Here is a 17,999-nt window from a genome sequence, read left to right on the forward strand (position 1 = left end):
CTGGGTTCAAATCCCAGCTATGTTACTGACTAGCTTGTGACCATAAGCAAGTAAAATAGGTAAACCAGTACTGCAGCTATTAAGTTGTTGGGAGAATTAACTTAAAAAATTCATGTGAAATGCTTAGGACAGTGTCTGGTGCAAAGTAAGCACTCAACAAATGGTACCTATTACTGTAATTATGATTCTACCACACTTGGTTAGATAGGGGAGTGCAAGAGAAAATGAGCATGGCTCTCAGCATCACAGAAAACTGTCATCAGCCAGCCCATTACACCTCAGCCTCTGGTCTCTCTGTGTGTAATTTCTTCACTGGCCTTCCCTAGAGTCACAAATTTAGCAGATATGGCCTGTTGCCTGATAAGATGACAACAGCTTTCTGTCTGCACCATCCCTTTTCTAGATCATAGGTATCAGAAATCATATCTCAAAAGAGACAGCTCAAACAGTTCCCAGGAGCTTGGAATGGTGGGTTTTCCCCTCTAATGCTGTGAGGAACCAGGTCAAGCATGAGAGTCCCAGGTAGGGGCCATAAAGACTAACAGAGGCAGCTCTGCCCTTCTCCTTCAAGCCCTCCTTCTTGGACAAACACTTCTGCAGAGGGTGAAAAGATAACTGTCGGAAAACTTGTCAAAGCTCTTTGGTTTGCCAACCTGCCAGGAGGCGAGGTCACCATTCCTAGCTCCACATTTAACCTCAGCTACAAACCAGGTACAGTCTGGCTGCTTTCCTGGCCTACCCGGCTGAGAGGGAGCCAGTTCCAGAGAGCTTCAGAGAGAGTCTCCCTGGCTTCTAGAACTAATGGCACTGCTCAAGGAAAGAGAAGGCCACAGAGAGTCAGGGTGCAAACAGGCCTTTGCAAGGCTGAGGAGAGGAAGTAGGAGGGCTGGTCAGCCAAGGATCCGGAGAGCAGAGGGATCCTGGCCAGGTGCCCACTGCACCAGCACAATTACAGACTAGGTACTTCCCGGACGTTTGTCAGCTGGCCTCCACTGAGGATCCAGCCTTGTCTCGGGTACCTGAGAATATGGTGGAAAGTTATCAGAGGCAGGATTATGGATGTGGTGCACACATGGCGGGAGGGTGGGGTAAAGGGGGGTGAGGGTAGGGGGGTAGTATAAGGAGAAGGCGAGGGGAGGATTTTGGGCCAAACACCAGCAATTTTTCGGTTCAGTATCCAGCCGCACCCTGTAACTAGGAAAACAAAGGTGTGGGGGCAGGGGAGAAGAAAAGTCATTTCCTTTATTGAAACTGTAGCCCAGCTGGGTTAACAGCAGGCCTGGAAGGAAGTCATGAAGAATGAGTTTCTTTGGGTAGCATGGAGGGAGGGTCCTGCTTCCAGCAGGCCCACACCCAGGCACTCTGAATCCACCAGGGAATCCCAGATGAGCTGGGGTAGAAGAGACCTTAGAAGACTGTCCAGTCTGATGCCTTGTGCCCCTCAAAACCCAGGCTACTTCTGGGGTCAAACACACTCCCTCCCAGCCCTGAAGATGTTCCTACAATTTGGGCCAAAGTCAGACTGGCTCCAAAGCAGCCAGTCTCCCCAAGGGAAATTACAGGCTCCGTCTAAGGGCTTCATGTCATCCAGTTTGGGTGGGAAAGCTCAGGAGTCGGGAGATGGGATCCTTCATCAGAGCTAGACTACAGGGTCTTGAGGCAACGGTGTAAACACGAGACCGAACCTAGATGCTCTACTTCCCCCACAGGCATGCTGTTTGGCTTACTTGTGCCAGGGTAGTTCAAAATTAACCTTGATCCCTGAGGCCCCACATCAGGTGACCAGTGAGTGGGTAACAGGGAAAGCAATGTAGCAATGTATGCAGATACACACTCATGACATAATATAAAGTGACAGCTACTGATTATTAAGGGTTTTCCTCGTGTCAGGTACTATGCCAGGCACTTGATATGGGTTGTCACCTTTAATCCTCCCCCAAAACCTGTGGGATGAGTATTCTTATCCCTATTTTACATACAAGGCACCTGAGGCTCTGAGAAGTCACCTAAGGCCAGTTAGTAAGTTGCAAAGCCAGGATTTGGAAACAGTCTCATTGCATACATAGCCTGCACTCCTATCCATCACAGTAATGTGCCTTACTTTCTGCAAGAATGTATTTGCTCTCTGTCTCTTTCTCTGTTTCACTCACACACACACAGAGCTCTCTAGCAATCTAGCATCTGACCAGACCTACAACTGACCCAACATCAGTTCTGAGGCCAGCTCTTCTCATCCAAGGCCTGTCTGTGTAACCCTTTTGGTCTTTTTGGTCTCGGGCCTCTCATCTGTGATAGGTAGTGGTTATATCATATGGTATGTGGTGCCCCTAGTTCTGAAGTTCTTTAGTTCTAGGAGAATCCAAAAATTCAAAAGATTAGCTTGTTCTACCCTGTCCTGCTTATTTTCGTTAGAAAATGTTCACACAAACAGGAAAAAAAAAAGCAGGAACAACAAGAACACACGGTTAGATGCCAAGGCAAGCCCTGGCCTAGGAACTCATGAGGTTCTGAGGCTGCTTGGTAGCTTCAGCTCTAAAATGAACGGGCTCACCTAAAGCTTTCTCTGCAAGGTCCCTTACAGCTTGGACACTCTGCTCCTAACTTCCTAAAAGGCACAGTGAAGGCGGAATCAACTTTCCTGACAGTGAAAGGAGGAGCAACAAAGGCAATTCAATCCACAGAGAAGACTAGAGAGCTCTGAGTTAGAGCTGAAAGGGCAGAAAAATGCTGGTTCCTCTCCAAACCTTCTAGAGGCCACAGCTTTCCAGGTCAACCCCCACGTAGTTCCTGGGCAGAGGCAAATGCTTAAAGGTCACTTAAATTACTTGGTATCAGCACCAGGGAGTGCTTGACAACAAGAGCTGTGTGTGGGAGCTGGAATCTACAGCACATGGTGCCTATCCACAGTCTCTCATTCAGAGGATATGAACACAGCTCTGCCGCCTCAGACCATAGGGGCCACACATGCCCACCCAGCCTCCGATATGGAATGACTGTAGGCCAGGCACTGGTTTATGTTATGGAGAATGAAAAGACAAGCTCCCACTCTTGAGGATTCCAATCTCACAGGGGAAAGGAAAAGCCATTCAGTGGGTGCCTACCATGCGCTGGGCCCTTGGCATATTTGATTTTACTCAGTTTTAACAAGTCTATGAGATAAATTCTTAACATCCATATTTTCCTGATGAGGAAACTGGGCCTCAGACAGCAGGAACAAATCTGACCTTAAAGTCTTTATTATTTTCAAGGAACCAAGCTGCCTCCAAACAATTATCCAAGAGCTCTAATGAAGTTAGTAAAAAAAACGGGAAGCTCAGGAGGTACCCTGTGGTGAAGAGGTGGCTTTGCCAACTGCATTAAAAACAACCCTTGAGGCACCTGCAGAAACAGCAGTGAGGGAAAGTCTCTCTTTCTGGGCCTCAGTTTCCTCACCTATACAGTGAGGGTGCTGGGGCACCCTGGGGAGAGCTCCTCCTATCCCCCTACCCCACCTCTAGTTGCACCTGGCCATTCAGTGGCTCTTCCACTTTCACCCAGTGTTGGAGGGCCAGCCACACCTGATGTTTGCTCATGTGCTCTTCTGTGGCACATCCCACCCCCATCCCTCACCCACACCGAAATGGAGACTCTCAAGTCAGAAGATTGTTTTTGTATTTTCCAAAATACCAAATAGTGCCTGGCCTGTAGTGCACTGGCAAAGATGGGGACAGACCCACTTACCGGAAGCAAGAGCTGTGCCAGGCTTCATTGACAGTCCTGTACAACCTCTGGCTTGGAGCAACTTGGTCCCCACAGCCCCGACATCTCCAGGCATCTTCACCTGCACACAAAATCAAGCGGTTCAGAGGCCCGAAGCAGCAGGGGGCACAGGGACAGGATTCCTACTGCGTAGAGTAAGATTGAGCTAACAGACTTGTACTGAAAGGGCTGGGCAGGGCTCCACTAGGGGCACCATTCCCTCCTCCACACAAGCGTCGACCCAGCCTGCTTATCAGCTCAGGGACAGGGAATTTATGGTCTCAAAAGCAGTCTCGTTCCATTTTTTAGAAATGGCTCTGATTGTTCATTTTCCACTGACACAAAACCTGACTTCTAGAACTTTCAGCTTTTGCTTATTACAGCTCTGAGCAGACAGAATGAGTAAGGTCTTTTTCTTTTCAGGGTCAGCCTTTCCTGTGGGTGTTCCCAGCTACCGAGAAACTTCTCTCTAGGTTGAAGATGTTACTGCCTTTTCCTATTCCTCAAAAGCCCTGGTTGTGCAGATCTCCCATCACCTAGTCTAAGAGCTCATCCAACCAACATCGTGGGCTCTCCCCAAGATCTACGTTGGAGACCGCTGGATGACATTACCCCTGCTCGCCAATGAGCAAATCAGTGGAAAAGAAAAAGAAACCGTCTTCCATATTGTAACTTTTCATTTAGGTGTTATTTCAGAAGTGGAAGCAGAGTGCTATTTTAGTACAGAGAAAGACATTACAGGTGTAAAGGGAAGAAACAGACATTTAATGAACACCTCCTATATGCCAAGAACACTGTTAGGTGCTCTCACAGACCCAATTTCATTTAATTCTCAAAACAATCCCGTGAGACAGGTATTATGCTCATTTAGCAGAGGAAAGAACTGGAACTTGGGGCCAGGGGTGACAGCCCAAGTGGCAGATCTAGCATTCCAATTCATAATTCATGTCTGGCTCACTCTAAAGCCCATGTTCTTTCTACTCTGCCGTGGTAATTCCTGCTCACTCCATTTAGGGGAACCAGGAAAGTCTTTGTAAAGGGGAAGCCAACACTTGAGCTGAGCCTTGAAGGATGGGGAAGATTTACTTTACAAAAGGCTGAGAAAGAATGGGGAAGGGCTGTGTAGCATGGGCAACAGCACAGAGCTGGTCCATGTCTCCCCAAAAGGGACAAAACACAACATTTCTGGTGTGGCTCAGATGCCAACTTCTTGAAATAAAGAAGGCAGCTGAGATCAAACTGTGGTACCTGATTCAGCCCTAGAAAGCAGGACAAGGTTGTTACAAGACTTCCTTGTGTGCTCCGTGTATGCAGCTTTGTTCTCTCTGAGTAACTCCAGACTGCCACAGGCACAGTGACAGTCACCGAACCCTGTTTCACAGGCACAGGGGCCATGAATAGACAATGCACATTCCCGGCAGTTCAAGATTGTTCAGCAGCATCCTGGGGCAACCAGGGCACAGACAGCTGCCTTCATACCCCAGAGGAGAGTTAAGCATGCTGGCAGGCGGCTTTAATAACTTGACCCACCTGCTCCTCCTCTCCTCTAGTCCATAGCAAGAGGACATATATGCCCAGTGCCTCCTCATCTAAAATTCTCGAATTCTCAAGAGGGGCCTTTTTCATTTTGGGGTGGTAGTGGCCAGAGAGGCCGGCACCCTCCCAAACTCCAAGGCAGAAAATCTAACAGACTTACTCAGACTGGGTTATGGACCGTGGGTGAGACAATGAATTAGTAAGAGGGTTTTCAATGAATGCAGCCATCCAAATGAATCTTCCAAGTTCTAGAGGTACGGGTTTGAGACATTTTTGGAACTCTCACATGGAAGGGCTTTCAGAGTCAGTTTGTGAACTGCTGTGCCCCATTCCCAGCAAATCTCATTATTTTTAGCCACACCTTATTTCTTGTTTTGACTTAACCCAAAAGGAACAATCTCTAACCTGACCACCCACTTAGCAATTCAACATCTTGGCTCTGAATGACTTCTGGTTATTTCCAAAATTCAGAAAGGATCAGGACTTTTCACTATGAGGATATTCGAGATAACCTATTATTGCCACATCTTCCTGAACTTCCCCTGCTTTCTCTGGTCTTGAGAAACTCCAAGCCATTCAACCAACACTTATTCAGCACCTGCTCTGTTCTAGGTACTTGGCACAAAATTAAGACCTCTGCTCCTTTCTCTCATATCCACTGTCCAAATGTATCTCCAATCCTTCCCTATCCTTGACTGCAGTCCAAATACAGGTCTTTGGTTTCTTTTCCTGTCTGCTACACAAATCTTTATTAGCTCACTCAGACTCCCCAGTGTCTATGGAACAAAGCCTCAACTGTTCAGCACGGCACTGCTGTCTGGAATCTATTCTACCCCATCGCTCAGAAGACATGCACTTGCAGTTATCGCCCCCACCACTCCCTTCCCTACAGGCTCCTCCCAATTATCATTTAAATAAGTTCACGTCTTCCCATTAAAAAAAATCTGGACCACATTTTCTTCTCTAGCGACCACCCTCTCCATTCCCCTTCACAGCCACACATATTAAAACATTGTCTACACGTCACTGCTGTCATTTCCTCACTCGCCACTTACTGCATAATCCACTGCAATCTGACTTCCACTCCTACCATTTCTCTGAAACTGTCTCACCAAGGGCAACAGCGACTGCTTATTGCTAAATTCAGTGGACACGCTTCAGTCATTCTTTCAGCAAACACTACATGCCAAGTAACACTGTACTGTGGAAAGAGTAGCAAATGAGAGACACTAAACACAGAGCAGATATTAAACAAAAACATAATTATTTTAATTATAATTGGGACAAGTGGTATGTAGGAGACATCAAATTCATAAGTAGGAAAATGGGGATGGGATAGGGCAAACAAGTATTTCTTAAGGAAGTAATTTTCAAGCTGAGCTCTAAAGGATGAATATAAATTAACCAGGCAAAAAAGAGGGAAGGATGACACTGGAGATTGGGATGGGGCAGGCATGTGCAAAGGTCCTGAGGCAGGAATGCAAACTCCTCACACATCATTAAAGTTGGCTACTGTCAGCTCCAAAGGACTAGCGGAATCAAGACTGGTCCTGGCCTACTACAGTCCCTTCACAAGGTGTTAAATAACCTTAATCTCTCATATCATCTCTTACAAAGTCACCAGTCACATCTTGATCAATTTTTTATTCCTGCCACACACACTCATATTCCTGCATCCTAACATTCATACCTCAAGCTATTTTGTGTTTAAGATACTTTACTCACCTTTTTTTCTTAATCGAACTTCTATCTTCCCTTGATGGCCCCCACAAAGGCAAGTAGCATTTGTTTCACTTTGTCTGTATCTTTTTCATATCATTTGCTCTGTAATTACAGTGTTATGTTTCTGTCTCTTTTAGTCCCTCCCTCTCTGTCCTCCCTCCCTCCCCCAGCTCTAAGGGGCAAAGATTGCATCTTGCTCATCTTCCAATCTCTAGGGCCTAGCATAAAGCCTGGTGCAGAACAGACACTCCTTTGTGTGGCGAATCCAACTGAAAAGCCGAATCCAACTGCCAACTATAAAGGTAATTTCTAAATACTGGTTCCAACAGTCAGCAGGGATGATTCCACTGGAAGAAGTGTTCAGGCTCCCAGGGCAACTACCTACAGGTAAGGTCACATGTAGGTGCACAGGCCTCAGACTGTTGTACATTTCACACTGTTTTTCTGTGAGAAAGCACCTGAGCAAGGATATTCACCAAGAGCCTTCAGCATCCCAAGCCCATTCTTCAAAAGACTATTCTAGCTTCTTCATTCAGCTCCCTTACAGCCCTGTAAATCGATGATCCTCTCTTACAACCTTTATTCTAAAAACTGTGAGAGAAATGTAATAATACAAAGTCTTGGACATTTCTGTGGGGCCCAGTGGAAGACCAATCCAGAGTCTGGTCTGCCTGGGAAATTCCTCCTCTAGAAAAATACCTCATTGTACCAGGCTGTTCACCTTTTCCCTCTGCAGAGTTATCTCGTATCTGCAGACTTATCAAGCATGGCTACTGATTGTCAGAGTCCAGAAAGGGAACTTAATCAAGTAAATGTCTCCAGCAGTCTCAAACAATAAGGGGCCCTTATCAGGTGTGTAATAATCAGAAAACTGTGCCTTCACAATTATTACTGGACTTTGTTGCTTTTCAGAATTGGTAAATGTGCAAACAAACAAGATGAGTACTGTAACAATGGCTCGTTACAAGGGTTCTCATCTTCAGGATCTTTTGAATCCTAGTATAAAATCTACTCAGTTTATATACCTTTCTCTCTCCCCACTTACTGCTCAGTGACTTGACCCCCCCAAATAATCTGTGAATCCAGTGGGGCAGGCCAGACGGCAGTATGGGCCTTTAAAAATCATCTCCTCTAACCCAACCCTTTCATTTTCTTGAAAGAAAAATGGGCTTGGAGGAGAATCAAGTTGCCGGACCATTTGAAAGCTGGTCCAGGAGGGGAACAAACCCAAGTTCTGAACTACCAGACCAACTGCATTTTTTTTAATCCAATGCAGCCTCAGGTAAGTTGAGACTTGCTCGAGACCATAGTTATTCAGCAGAAGGGCTCAGCCTGGTACCCCAGCTCAGAGCCAGTGCATTTCCCACAAAACACTAACATTCACCTTAATCTTGGTCCAAGAGCTGGGTTTCTGCAAACTAGTTCTTTTTAGACTTGAAAGTGGTGAGACATCCTCAAGTGCTGAGTGCTCACAAGACTATAAAACCTTACTTGAACCAACATGCGCAGATCCTATCCTTTCATTTGAGAAAAATCTCTGATGCTTCTCATGTTCCACTGGACAATGAGAACCAGGAACAAAACCCAGGCAATTGAGGTAGCACAAAACAACAAGTACGGTACCCACTGTGCCCCCTGGGAACTGGCAGATCAGGTGCATAAATCTCACTTGCTCTGGGATAAAGCAGGAAGCAGAGAGGGGCCAGGCAGCAACTGGTGAGGAACAGTGGAGAGAAAAGATCACATTTTAATGAAGTGACTATCAACAAGACTAACAGTAATGATTAATGTTCCTCTAGATATTCTACCAAAGGGTTTTCCTCCTCACTAGCTTACCAAATATTACCAAAGGGAGTGTCTAAAGAAAAACGATTAGATGATTTTTAAAGGAGCTTCTGGACTTGCCTGGACCTTAGATTCTTCCTTCATAAAAAGAGGGATCAAATTACTCCTTCTAGCTCTGAAAACAAAATCAGGGACTTCTCATTTTTCAGGTTAAGACACAGACACAGGCAGTTCTGAAGATTCATTCTTGCAGTTCTCATCTGCCCTTTACTTTATTAGGAAAAATGAGTAAGGGTCAAGCAGAAGAACTGGAATTAGATTGGCTTTGAAACCTTTGTCCTTGGGCAAATTATTTTACCTCTCTGAGCTTGTCTCTTAATCTTTAAAAAGAGAGTTAATACCACCTACCTTATAGGATTACCAAGAGGATTAAGAGAAATAGTATAATATATGTAAAAGTACCTCCCTCAGTGCCCGGCACTTAGTTGGCAACCAAACTCCTTTTCTTGTTTCTTTCCCAGGTCTAGGGGGTTGGCCAGGGAAAAGGCTGACCTGCAAACAGACCCCTAAAATTTTAAGGGAACGTTTCAAAACAAATTGAGCAAATAACTTCTAGGTGCCCATGTGCAAGATGCAGACGAGGCCATGAACTGCTGGGGCCCTTGGAGTACTCACTGGGCTATGAGGGACAAGGATATGTACAGAAATAACACGTGTCAGAGAAGGACAAACCAGGGGCTGGGGGTAGGGCAAGCTTCGCAGAGTAATAAGATACACTTGGTAGAGAAACAAATGAGACAGATGGTTCCTGTGGCTTTCGGTACTCAGGTTTTCACTTCTAACTGTAAGTTTACTTAGCTGTGAATGAGTAGCAATTTACTTACCTGGGGGAAAGCCTACAAAGAATCTCTTTAAGAACTGGTTAACCAATTCGTAAATCCCAAGAGAATAGTTCTCTACCCAGTGTCAATGATAGGGGAAAAAACTCCAACTACTTGGAGTCTAATGTGCCAATGCCCTAAGCATTATGTAAGCATGAACTAACTGAATATAAAGATCTCTTAAAAGATCGATACTACTGAAGGACTATTATTGTTACCATTTTATGGAGAGGAAACTGAAACGTTCAACTAATAAGTGCTGGGCTCTTGTTATTAGACCACAGTTCTGCTAACTCCAAAGTCTATGTCTAACTAAATTTTAGACTTTCGTTCTTGAAAAATAAATTACAGACATAAAGACCTGACAAAACAGAATGCCAGGGTGGACACTCAAGGTATACGTCAACAGAACTAGACAACAGTTTCCTGCTCTAGCTACTGTTGGGTCTAAATTAATTGATGAGTCTAATTCTTGCTTCTGTATAAAGAAAGGTCAAGAGTGAGAAAGAAGATAGACTTTTAAGAAACTGTTACAGCTTTAGATCCTCTCACTGAAATGCCAAAGTGATGCCCCACTTTGCCCTAATATGACCCTGAACCCTAGCCCTCTTCAGGTTGTACTGATCATAAGCCAGCCCTTGGCTGGGAAACAGCCCCTGCCTCCTGAAGATGCAGAAAATCCACCAGGAATGTGGAAAGCCCAATACAGTCCCTTGAACATGATGGGTTTCTATTTAGCTTTAGAATTTTTGTGGTCCCCTTGGACCTTATCTTATTCCCTCCATCTAATACCTAGGGCCATCCAAGTCACTGCATCCTGCACAATATGAGGCATTTCCTCTGGTTGGTGATTTCTTCTCCATTCCTATCACTAACACCTCAGCTCAGGGCCCATTACACCCACCTCCAGACTGGTATCCTTGTTCAACAATTAGCGACAGGTTGGTGTCCAATCTATCCTGCCCACCCAAACCAGACTGATAGTCTAAAAATAAAATGCCCATATTATGACTCTCCCTGCCTCTAAACCTATGGTCTCTACTGTAGACCAGAAAACCCCACAAGCCTAACAATAAACTCTCCACAGTTTGGTTTCATCCACTCTGTCAGCCTTACCTTCTACTTGATACGACTCCCCCACCTCCCAATCCTTGTCTCAATTCACCATCCCTTGTGAAGACCTTGAAACCTGCCCAGCTTTGCATTCTATTCCCAGTTTCTTCTCTACTAGGATATTATTCCCCTACTTCCCTTTTAACCTACCTAAGACTTCTCAATTTTCACTTCTTTTAAGAAGCATTCCCTGACCCAAATTGGTAGCCACCCTGGACACCCTGTTATTCTTGAAACATGCTAAGCACGTTCCAGGCTCAGGACCTTTTCTCGGTCTCTTTTATTCCCTTTGCCTAGAATGTTCTTCCCCCAGATATCCAAAGGGATTACTCCCTTGCTTCATTTCTCTGCTCTGACATCATTAACCAGGGTCAGGGTGGGGACAGAGGGTTTCCCTGACCTCTTCGGGCTCCTATGTCCTTATCCTAATTTATTTCTCTTCAGAACATCTATCCTTGATATATGATATTCATATATTTACATAATGTCTCTTCTACCAGAACATGCACCCCATTAAGGAAGGGATTTGGTCTGCTCTGTTCCCTGCTGTATCCTCTAGGGCCAGAAGTGCTTGGCATATAGTAGGAATGCAATATATATTTGTGGAATAAACGTATGAATAGAGTTCTCTCCCACCTTTGAAATTCCATATACATGTTATCATATACAGGCCTTGTAACAGTTTGTTGATTTGTCCTTTTTTTTTTCTTAATGATGCTCAATAAATAGTGAACTCAAAAGCACAAGCCAATTATTCATTTCCACAAACATTTATTAAGGGCTTACTGTGTGCCAGACCCTGCATGCCTCAAGCACTCTGGAATACTGGAAAGACCACTCAAGGAGAAACCCTAGGTTAGTCCTGGCTCTACCATCAGTTGAGTAATGGTGGACAAATCCATTTTCCTCCCTGAGCCTCAGTTTCTTCACATGTAAAATGAGAAGAGTTACATATCTCAAGTCTTTCCTGGCTCAGAAGCATCTGCTAAAATTTTTATAAGAGGTAAAACTTGGCCAGCCCAGTGCCTTAGACATCACAGGCGCTCAGTAAATATTTGATTTCTCTGTTGTTGATTCTCCCGTTACACAGGAACCCGAGTTGTCTTGGAACACAGTTTGTATACAAGTGGAAGTTTAAATCCCACTTCCTTCATGTGTCCACGGGCAACCTCATTCTGGTGTTGGTGATTAGAGGATGAAGCATAGAATTCGAAGTTGGAACATACGAACCCTGACGACCACTGCTTATTTGGCTATGGAACTTTGCCTGAGTTATTTTTGAGCCTTAGTCACCTCACCCATCAAATGCCATCTTGCACACTGGCCTTCTCTCAGCTCCTCAAAGCATCCATGCCTTCCTACCTCAGGGCTTTTTTACTCTATTCCCTCTGCCCAGATGTACTTTGTTCTTTCTTTGATGGATTAACTTCCACTTATCCTCAGGGGTCAGCATAAATATGCCTTTTTTAAGGAAAGTCTTCCCTTATCCCCTCCTCTCATCCGTGGTGCTCTCTTACAGCCTTTATCCCAATTGTTACCTCAATTATTTACAGACCACCTCTAGAACTCTAAGCACCACAAAGGCAAGGACTGTGTCCATTTTGTTCACCACTATACTCCTCAGCACTTGGCCAAGTCCATGGCACAGAAGTATCCAACAAATATATACATTTTTTAAATTACTAAAGTATCATTGATATACAATCTCACGATGGTTTCACATAAACACCACTGTGGTTTCAACATTCACCCATATTATCAAGTCCTCTCTCCCTCTATTGCGGTCACTGTCTAACAGCGTAGTAAGATGCTAAAGTCATTACTTGTCTTCTCTGTGCTGTACGGTCTTCCCCGTGACCTATATTGTGACTCTGAATTATAGTGCCCCTAATCCCCAACCCCTCCCCTTTGGTAACCACTAGTCCCTTCTAGGTGTCTGTGAGTCTGCTGATATTTTGTTCCTTCAGTTTTGCATCCAACAAATATTCTTACGGAAGAATGTATAAACTAATGCACCTAAAGGCTTTAATGCCTCTAGACAGCTTTTTGGTTCACTCAGAGAATCCAGTCAACACTACTGCACTCTAAGATTTTTCACAAGTTTCTGAGAATCAAGGTTCAAGACAGGGAACCTATATTACACAGAGGTGAGAAAAAGTCACTGGAAATCATGAGCTGAAGAACTCTGGAAGCTAAAAAGATAAAAGGAAGAGACATGGAACATTTCTACCCCTAGCCCTCTTTCTCAAGAAGCCTATTATCAAGAATGAGGAGAAAATCTCATGCTCCCACGGTGAGGAAGTGACCCACTGGTGGCCTGGTCCTTGTATTCAGGATGGAGGAAGTGACTGTTCACAGGCTGAAAGGCAGGAAAGGGGTGGGGGGTGGAGGACAGATATGCAGGACAACCTCCCTCCTCCCACCTCTAGAACGCTTCAGGATGCTGACCCTGGTTGACCTAGAAGCGGGGCCACCCACGCAGGTGGCTGGGAAACACAGGCAACAGAAAATCTCCGGTGCTGGGACCAGGCACAGGGGGCCAGAAGCTGCAGGGCGGTGTGAGGTGCCTGGGAGGGGACTGCAGGCCCGGCTAGGCTAAGCCTGAAGCTATACCGCCCACCCTAGGACAGCTCTTCTTTCCAGGGGTTTGGCCATATTCCTCTCCTGTCGTGTGGGGGGAACCCGGAACCCAAGGGACCTACCTTCAGCAGAAAGAATGTTCCAATCTCTCCTTACCCTCAACCGGTGTCCTAATTCCCAAGGGAGCCCCACTCCCTATTTCCCGCAAAGGGCACCAAGATACACTCGAGAAGCCTGGAGTCCCCTCGGGGAAGTCATACTCGTCCATATTGCACAGAAAACCCAGAACCTCGGGTAACTCTCCATCTCCTCATAACTGAGGATCCCGCATCCCCCATATTCCACAAAATCTTCAGGCCAAGGGAAACCAGGACCCTCAGCTTCCTTAGAAAGGGTTTTACTTTGGGGCTCCGGTGATCAGGTCTACAGACAAAGCGAGCCCCGTGGCCCGCCGACACCCCTCCCTCCCGGGGCCCTCCCTTGGCCGGCCGCCGCCCCACGAGCCCGCCCCTCGCAGCCCTCGGTCTCCGGCCCCCAAGCCCCGAGTCCTACAGCCTCCGGGTCTTCGGGGGGGCTGTGCTCACTCCCCGGATCATCTTGCAAAGCAGCCGGACCCACGGAGGTCCACTCGGCCCGAACCCCCCGAGAGGCCAGCGGCTCCCCTCGGGCGCCGAGATAACGGCGGGGCAGGGCGGGGCAGCCCTTCCTTACCCGCCGGCGCGGCCATGGTCCCGGGGGCGCGGAAGTCGGGAGCAGAGGGCGGGGGCCACCGCCGCGGCTCTCGGCTCCCGCCGCCGCCTCAGGCGCAGCAGGACCTCAGGCCCGGGCGCCGGCGGGATGCACCGCCTACGGCGCCCGGGGAGGGCCAAACCGCACCTGGCAGCGGGGCCCGCCCGCCGACGCCCCGCCCCCGGGGCCCGGGCCCGCCCCCTGGCTCTGGCTCTGGCTCTGCGGCCGCCCTGGCGCCCTCTGGTGCGAGAGGCTCCCTCCACGGGTGCCCGAGCTGGTGGGGCTGGTTCTGCGCAGGCGGGAGGTCTCGACACAGAGGGGTCTCCGCCCATTTTACAGATGGGGGTAGCTGAGGACCAGAGGCACGATTGCAACTACCTCGATGTGGTTCAGCTCGGTGGGCGTTACGCTGGGACGGGAACCCAGGTCTGACTTCCCGTGGAGAGCTCTTCCAACAGAGTGGAATCAAGAATATGAATATGGGAAAGCCAGAGCTCCACAAATAGCTTTGGAGGATGGGGGGCCGAGGGTTCTTAGACGCTTCCAGGAAGCCACTTCTCTGTGCCACATTGAGTAAGTTTACATTCAGTAATCCTTAGCTCAAAAATAATACGGAGGTGATGCAATCAGCATTCCAGGGTCAGATCCTTAGAGAGACAAAGTAGGTATATAAATGAACCCAGCATGCCAAATCTTCTAATTTTTCCGGACAAAACAAAAATCCAGGTGTTTAGGTGAAATTTTCACTTTTTAAAATGTTAACACTCAAAACTTCTAAAATTGCCATGTAGGCCAAAAGAAACACACTTGTGGACTTAATTTGCCCTGTGTGTTCCTCTTTGTGAAGGAGAGAGCATGGACAAGGGGTTCAGACTGGTTGCTGGCGGCTGCTAGCTGGCTGAGGGGCCTGCAGAACTACTTTCCCTCCCAGGGTTTGGGAAGGGATTGGGGTCCTGAGTGTCAAAGGGTTGGCTGTATCTGCTGGTCCCTAGGCCCCTCCCATCCGATTCTCTTTGTGCTGGGTCTTTGGCAACTGTCACTTCCTTAGATTAGATTTAGGTCATGGGAAGTGTCTGACCAGGAAGGGATGAGGATGGAGTCCAAGGAAATAGATCATGACGCCCGCCCCCCGCCCCCAACCAAGGACAAAGTTCAACCCAGCTGCCTCTGGTTCCAGCACTTGAGTAAGCAAAGGTGAGCACAATTCCCTTCCTTGTCCTGGTATAGTCCAAACTGGATGCAGGTCAGATTTTTCTCTCCTGGGTGTGCCAGGTGGCTCCTGCTGTTCTGCATGTGGAGAAAATGCTGAGAGGGGCAAGGGGGCAATGTGCCCAACTTCCGGTAATTCCTGGGAAACCTCTTCAGCAGCTGGCTTTACAGGGGCTGAGGAAATCTGTGCTCTGTTTATAGTCACCACAAGATTGTGTATTGAATTAAAGTGACAGGAATCCACTTTTAATTCTGCCTGACAAGCCACCTCATGGCTAGCAAAAAGGGAGCTGGGATTTTATTCACTGTACACTTGGAAAGAGGTTACACTGTATTTTCCCAGACATGTAGGCACTGGCAGCCTTGGAACCAAGACCCCTGGGTGTCTCCCCTCTCCCTCTGCCCCTCTCTTCTCACTCTCTCTCATTCCATCTTTCCATCCTCCAGCCTCAAGGTCTTCACTAGCAGGAGGTGTCAAGGGATAACCAACTCCCCCAGGTTCCTCTGAGGGAAGTTTAGGTAACTGAGAAATGCCAAGATGAAATGTAGAGAATAGCATCCCCTATTGACATACAGAGTTATGTTTCCAACATGGACCTAAAGAACATTCCCAAATCACTTGTGAACTCGAGGGGAACTTGAGGGCAGAAAAAGCCTGGGCAGGTAGACCTACTGGGTTTCTAGCACTCAAGTCACCTGTCCACAATTTGATTACCTGACCTTTGCTTGGTCAGTCCTTGAGACCAGATGCTGATGACTCACATTCAACTCTCTGGGCCTATAGAAATGAGGTGGACACTGAAAGCCCCCTTAAGGTTCAGGTTCTGCCATCCTGAGGGAACTGGTCCAGTGGTCACCAGACAGACCTCAGTGTCCTTTCACTTGCTTCAAAATGGGCCAGTGTTTGGCCTCTCTCCTCCCTGAATTGTCCCTCCTAAAATGAACTGATTAATCTTCCAAAATTGTTTCTGTCACTTCTCTGCTCAAAAACCTTCAATAGCTCCCTACTGCCAACAAATAAAAGACCAAACCAGGCTTTCATGAGTTAACTACATCTCACCCTGCAGCCTTCTCACCCTACTCCCTTCACTCTAGGACTCTGCTTTTTCCTGAACACATTCTGCTCTTGTTCCACTCTGCCATTCCTGCAACCACCAGCCATCTGCCCTGTGTTCTCTGTGACTTTGTTGCCCCATTCTAAACTTTTAACACATTACTTCCAGATACCATCTTGCAAACCCTATAGTCTAAATTTGCACTGCCCAGTATGATAGCCATCAGCCACATGTGGCTATTTAAAATGAAACAGAACTGAAAATTCAGTTCTTCAGTCCACTAGCCACATTTCATGTGCTTGATAGCCACATGTGGCTTGTGACTACTGCCTTGGACAGTGCAGATAGATAACATATTATCACTGCAGAAGATCTTATTGGATAGTGCTGTTTTGAACAACGACCAGTAAAGGCTGCTAACATGACAAAGAGGGACCACCAGTCATTATCTGCTCTTGATATGATGCAAGAAGTATGCACTACCACTTATGACATAGTCTCATAAAAAAAAAATCTAGCCTGAATCTGTCTAACCTCTAAATCTAACAACCAATTTACAGGACATACAAGAGTAAGAGGAGCTTGTTAACATCACAGTGATGCAAACAGCAAAACTGAAGCAGTGGGAAACTTGACAGGACAAATTAGCTGGTTTCTTTAAAAGAGATGGAAGAGGAACCAATAGATTAACAGAGACTTAACAGACATCTGATAACAATGTATGGATCTGATTTGGATCTCAACAAACTAGACAAAGACTGTGACAACTAGGAAAATTTGAGCAACGACTGGATATATGACATTAAGAAATTACTGTTAACCTTTTAAGGTATATAAAAATAGTATTTCGGTTGCATTTTTAAAACCCCTTGTAGTTGAGATGTGTATTGAAATACTTAATAAAATATGAGTAGGATTTGAAAGAGTCTAGGCAGGAGAAAGGGAGCAGCTTGAGGGCAGGGACAAAACAGGACTGAACCCTTGCTGATGGTTATCGGGGTTGGACTATTGGTACATGGAACTTTATTGTCCTATTCTTTTGGTGTATGTTCTTTTCTTAGTGGGCTTCTGAGTTCCTAGAATTCCCTTATCTTTGCATTTCCTGGCATGTCTTGGTGCTATTCAACTTGGTACCTGTTAAGTCAGTTACACTGCAAGAGGGAGCTCCTTTTCTATAGCTCTGGAATGCTGGGGAGGCTGCAGCTGGACCAGGTTTGTAATCTCACCATCTTCCATCTCACATTTTGCTACTGAGGAACCTTGGTGCAGTACAGCCCTGCTCCAAGTAGAGGGCTTGGCCAGGGGCCCACCTGTCCTGTTGTGGAACATGTGGAGATGTGGACATTGAAAAACATAATTGTCCTCAAGGCTCTCATCGGCCACAAGCTAAGCTCCATTGCGGAAGCTTGCGAGCTTAGGAATTCCATGCACTTGTCAGGACCTGTCAGACAGGTCACACCTTAGGCAGGGCTGTGTATGAATGAAGCCAGGCCTCCAGCCTACACTTCTCACCTCTAATTATCCATCACTGTCTGAGGACTTTCATCCTCAGTGTTACATTCCCAAGGATGCACAGGTGCTTTCTAGAGGTTATACCAGTGTGATACTTCCCAACCCACTCACTCCCCCACCCACAAGGCACAGACATGAA

At 46.6% G+C, this 17,999-nt stretch overlaps 1 protein-coding gene across 2 annotated transcripts in view; it reads right to left on the reverse strand.

The window, feature by feature from the left end:
- LIMK2 (LIM domain kinase 2) overlaps window positions 1–14,201 on the reverse strand; it is a 61,332-nt gene extending 47,131 nt beyond the window's left edge. The window contains exons 1-2 of one of the 2 annotated variants that reach the window (XM_057492347.1): window positions 14,067–14,201; window positions 3,721–3,820 (exon numbers count right to left, since the gene is read on the reverse strand). In XM_057492347.1, the coding sequence (XP_057348330.1) occupies window positions 3,721–3,820; window positions 14,067–14,082 (116 nt within the window). In that variant the 5' untranslated portion in view covers window positions 14,083–14,201. The remainder of the gene's footprint in view (window positions 1–3,720; window positions 3,821–14,066) is intronic. The other variant, XM_057492344.1, reaches the window with a different exon arrangement.
- Window positions 14,202–17,999: the final 3,798 nt, after the last annotated feature.

This window comes from Manis pentadactyla, chromosome 14 (genome assembly GCF_030020395.1).
Source record: "Manis pentadactyla isolate mManPen7 chromosome 14, mManPen7.hap1, whole genome shotgun sequence".
Classification (NCBI taxonomy): domain Eukaryota; kingdom Metazoa; phylum Chordata; class Mammalia; order Pholidota; family Manidae; genus Manis; species Manis pentadactyla.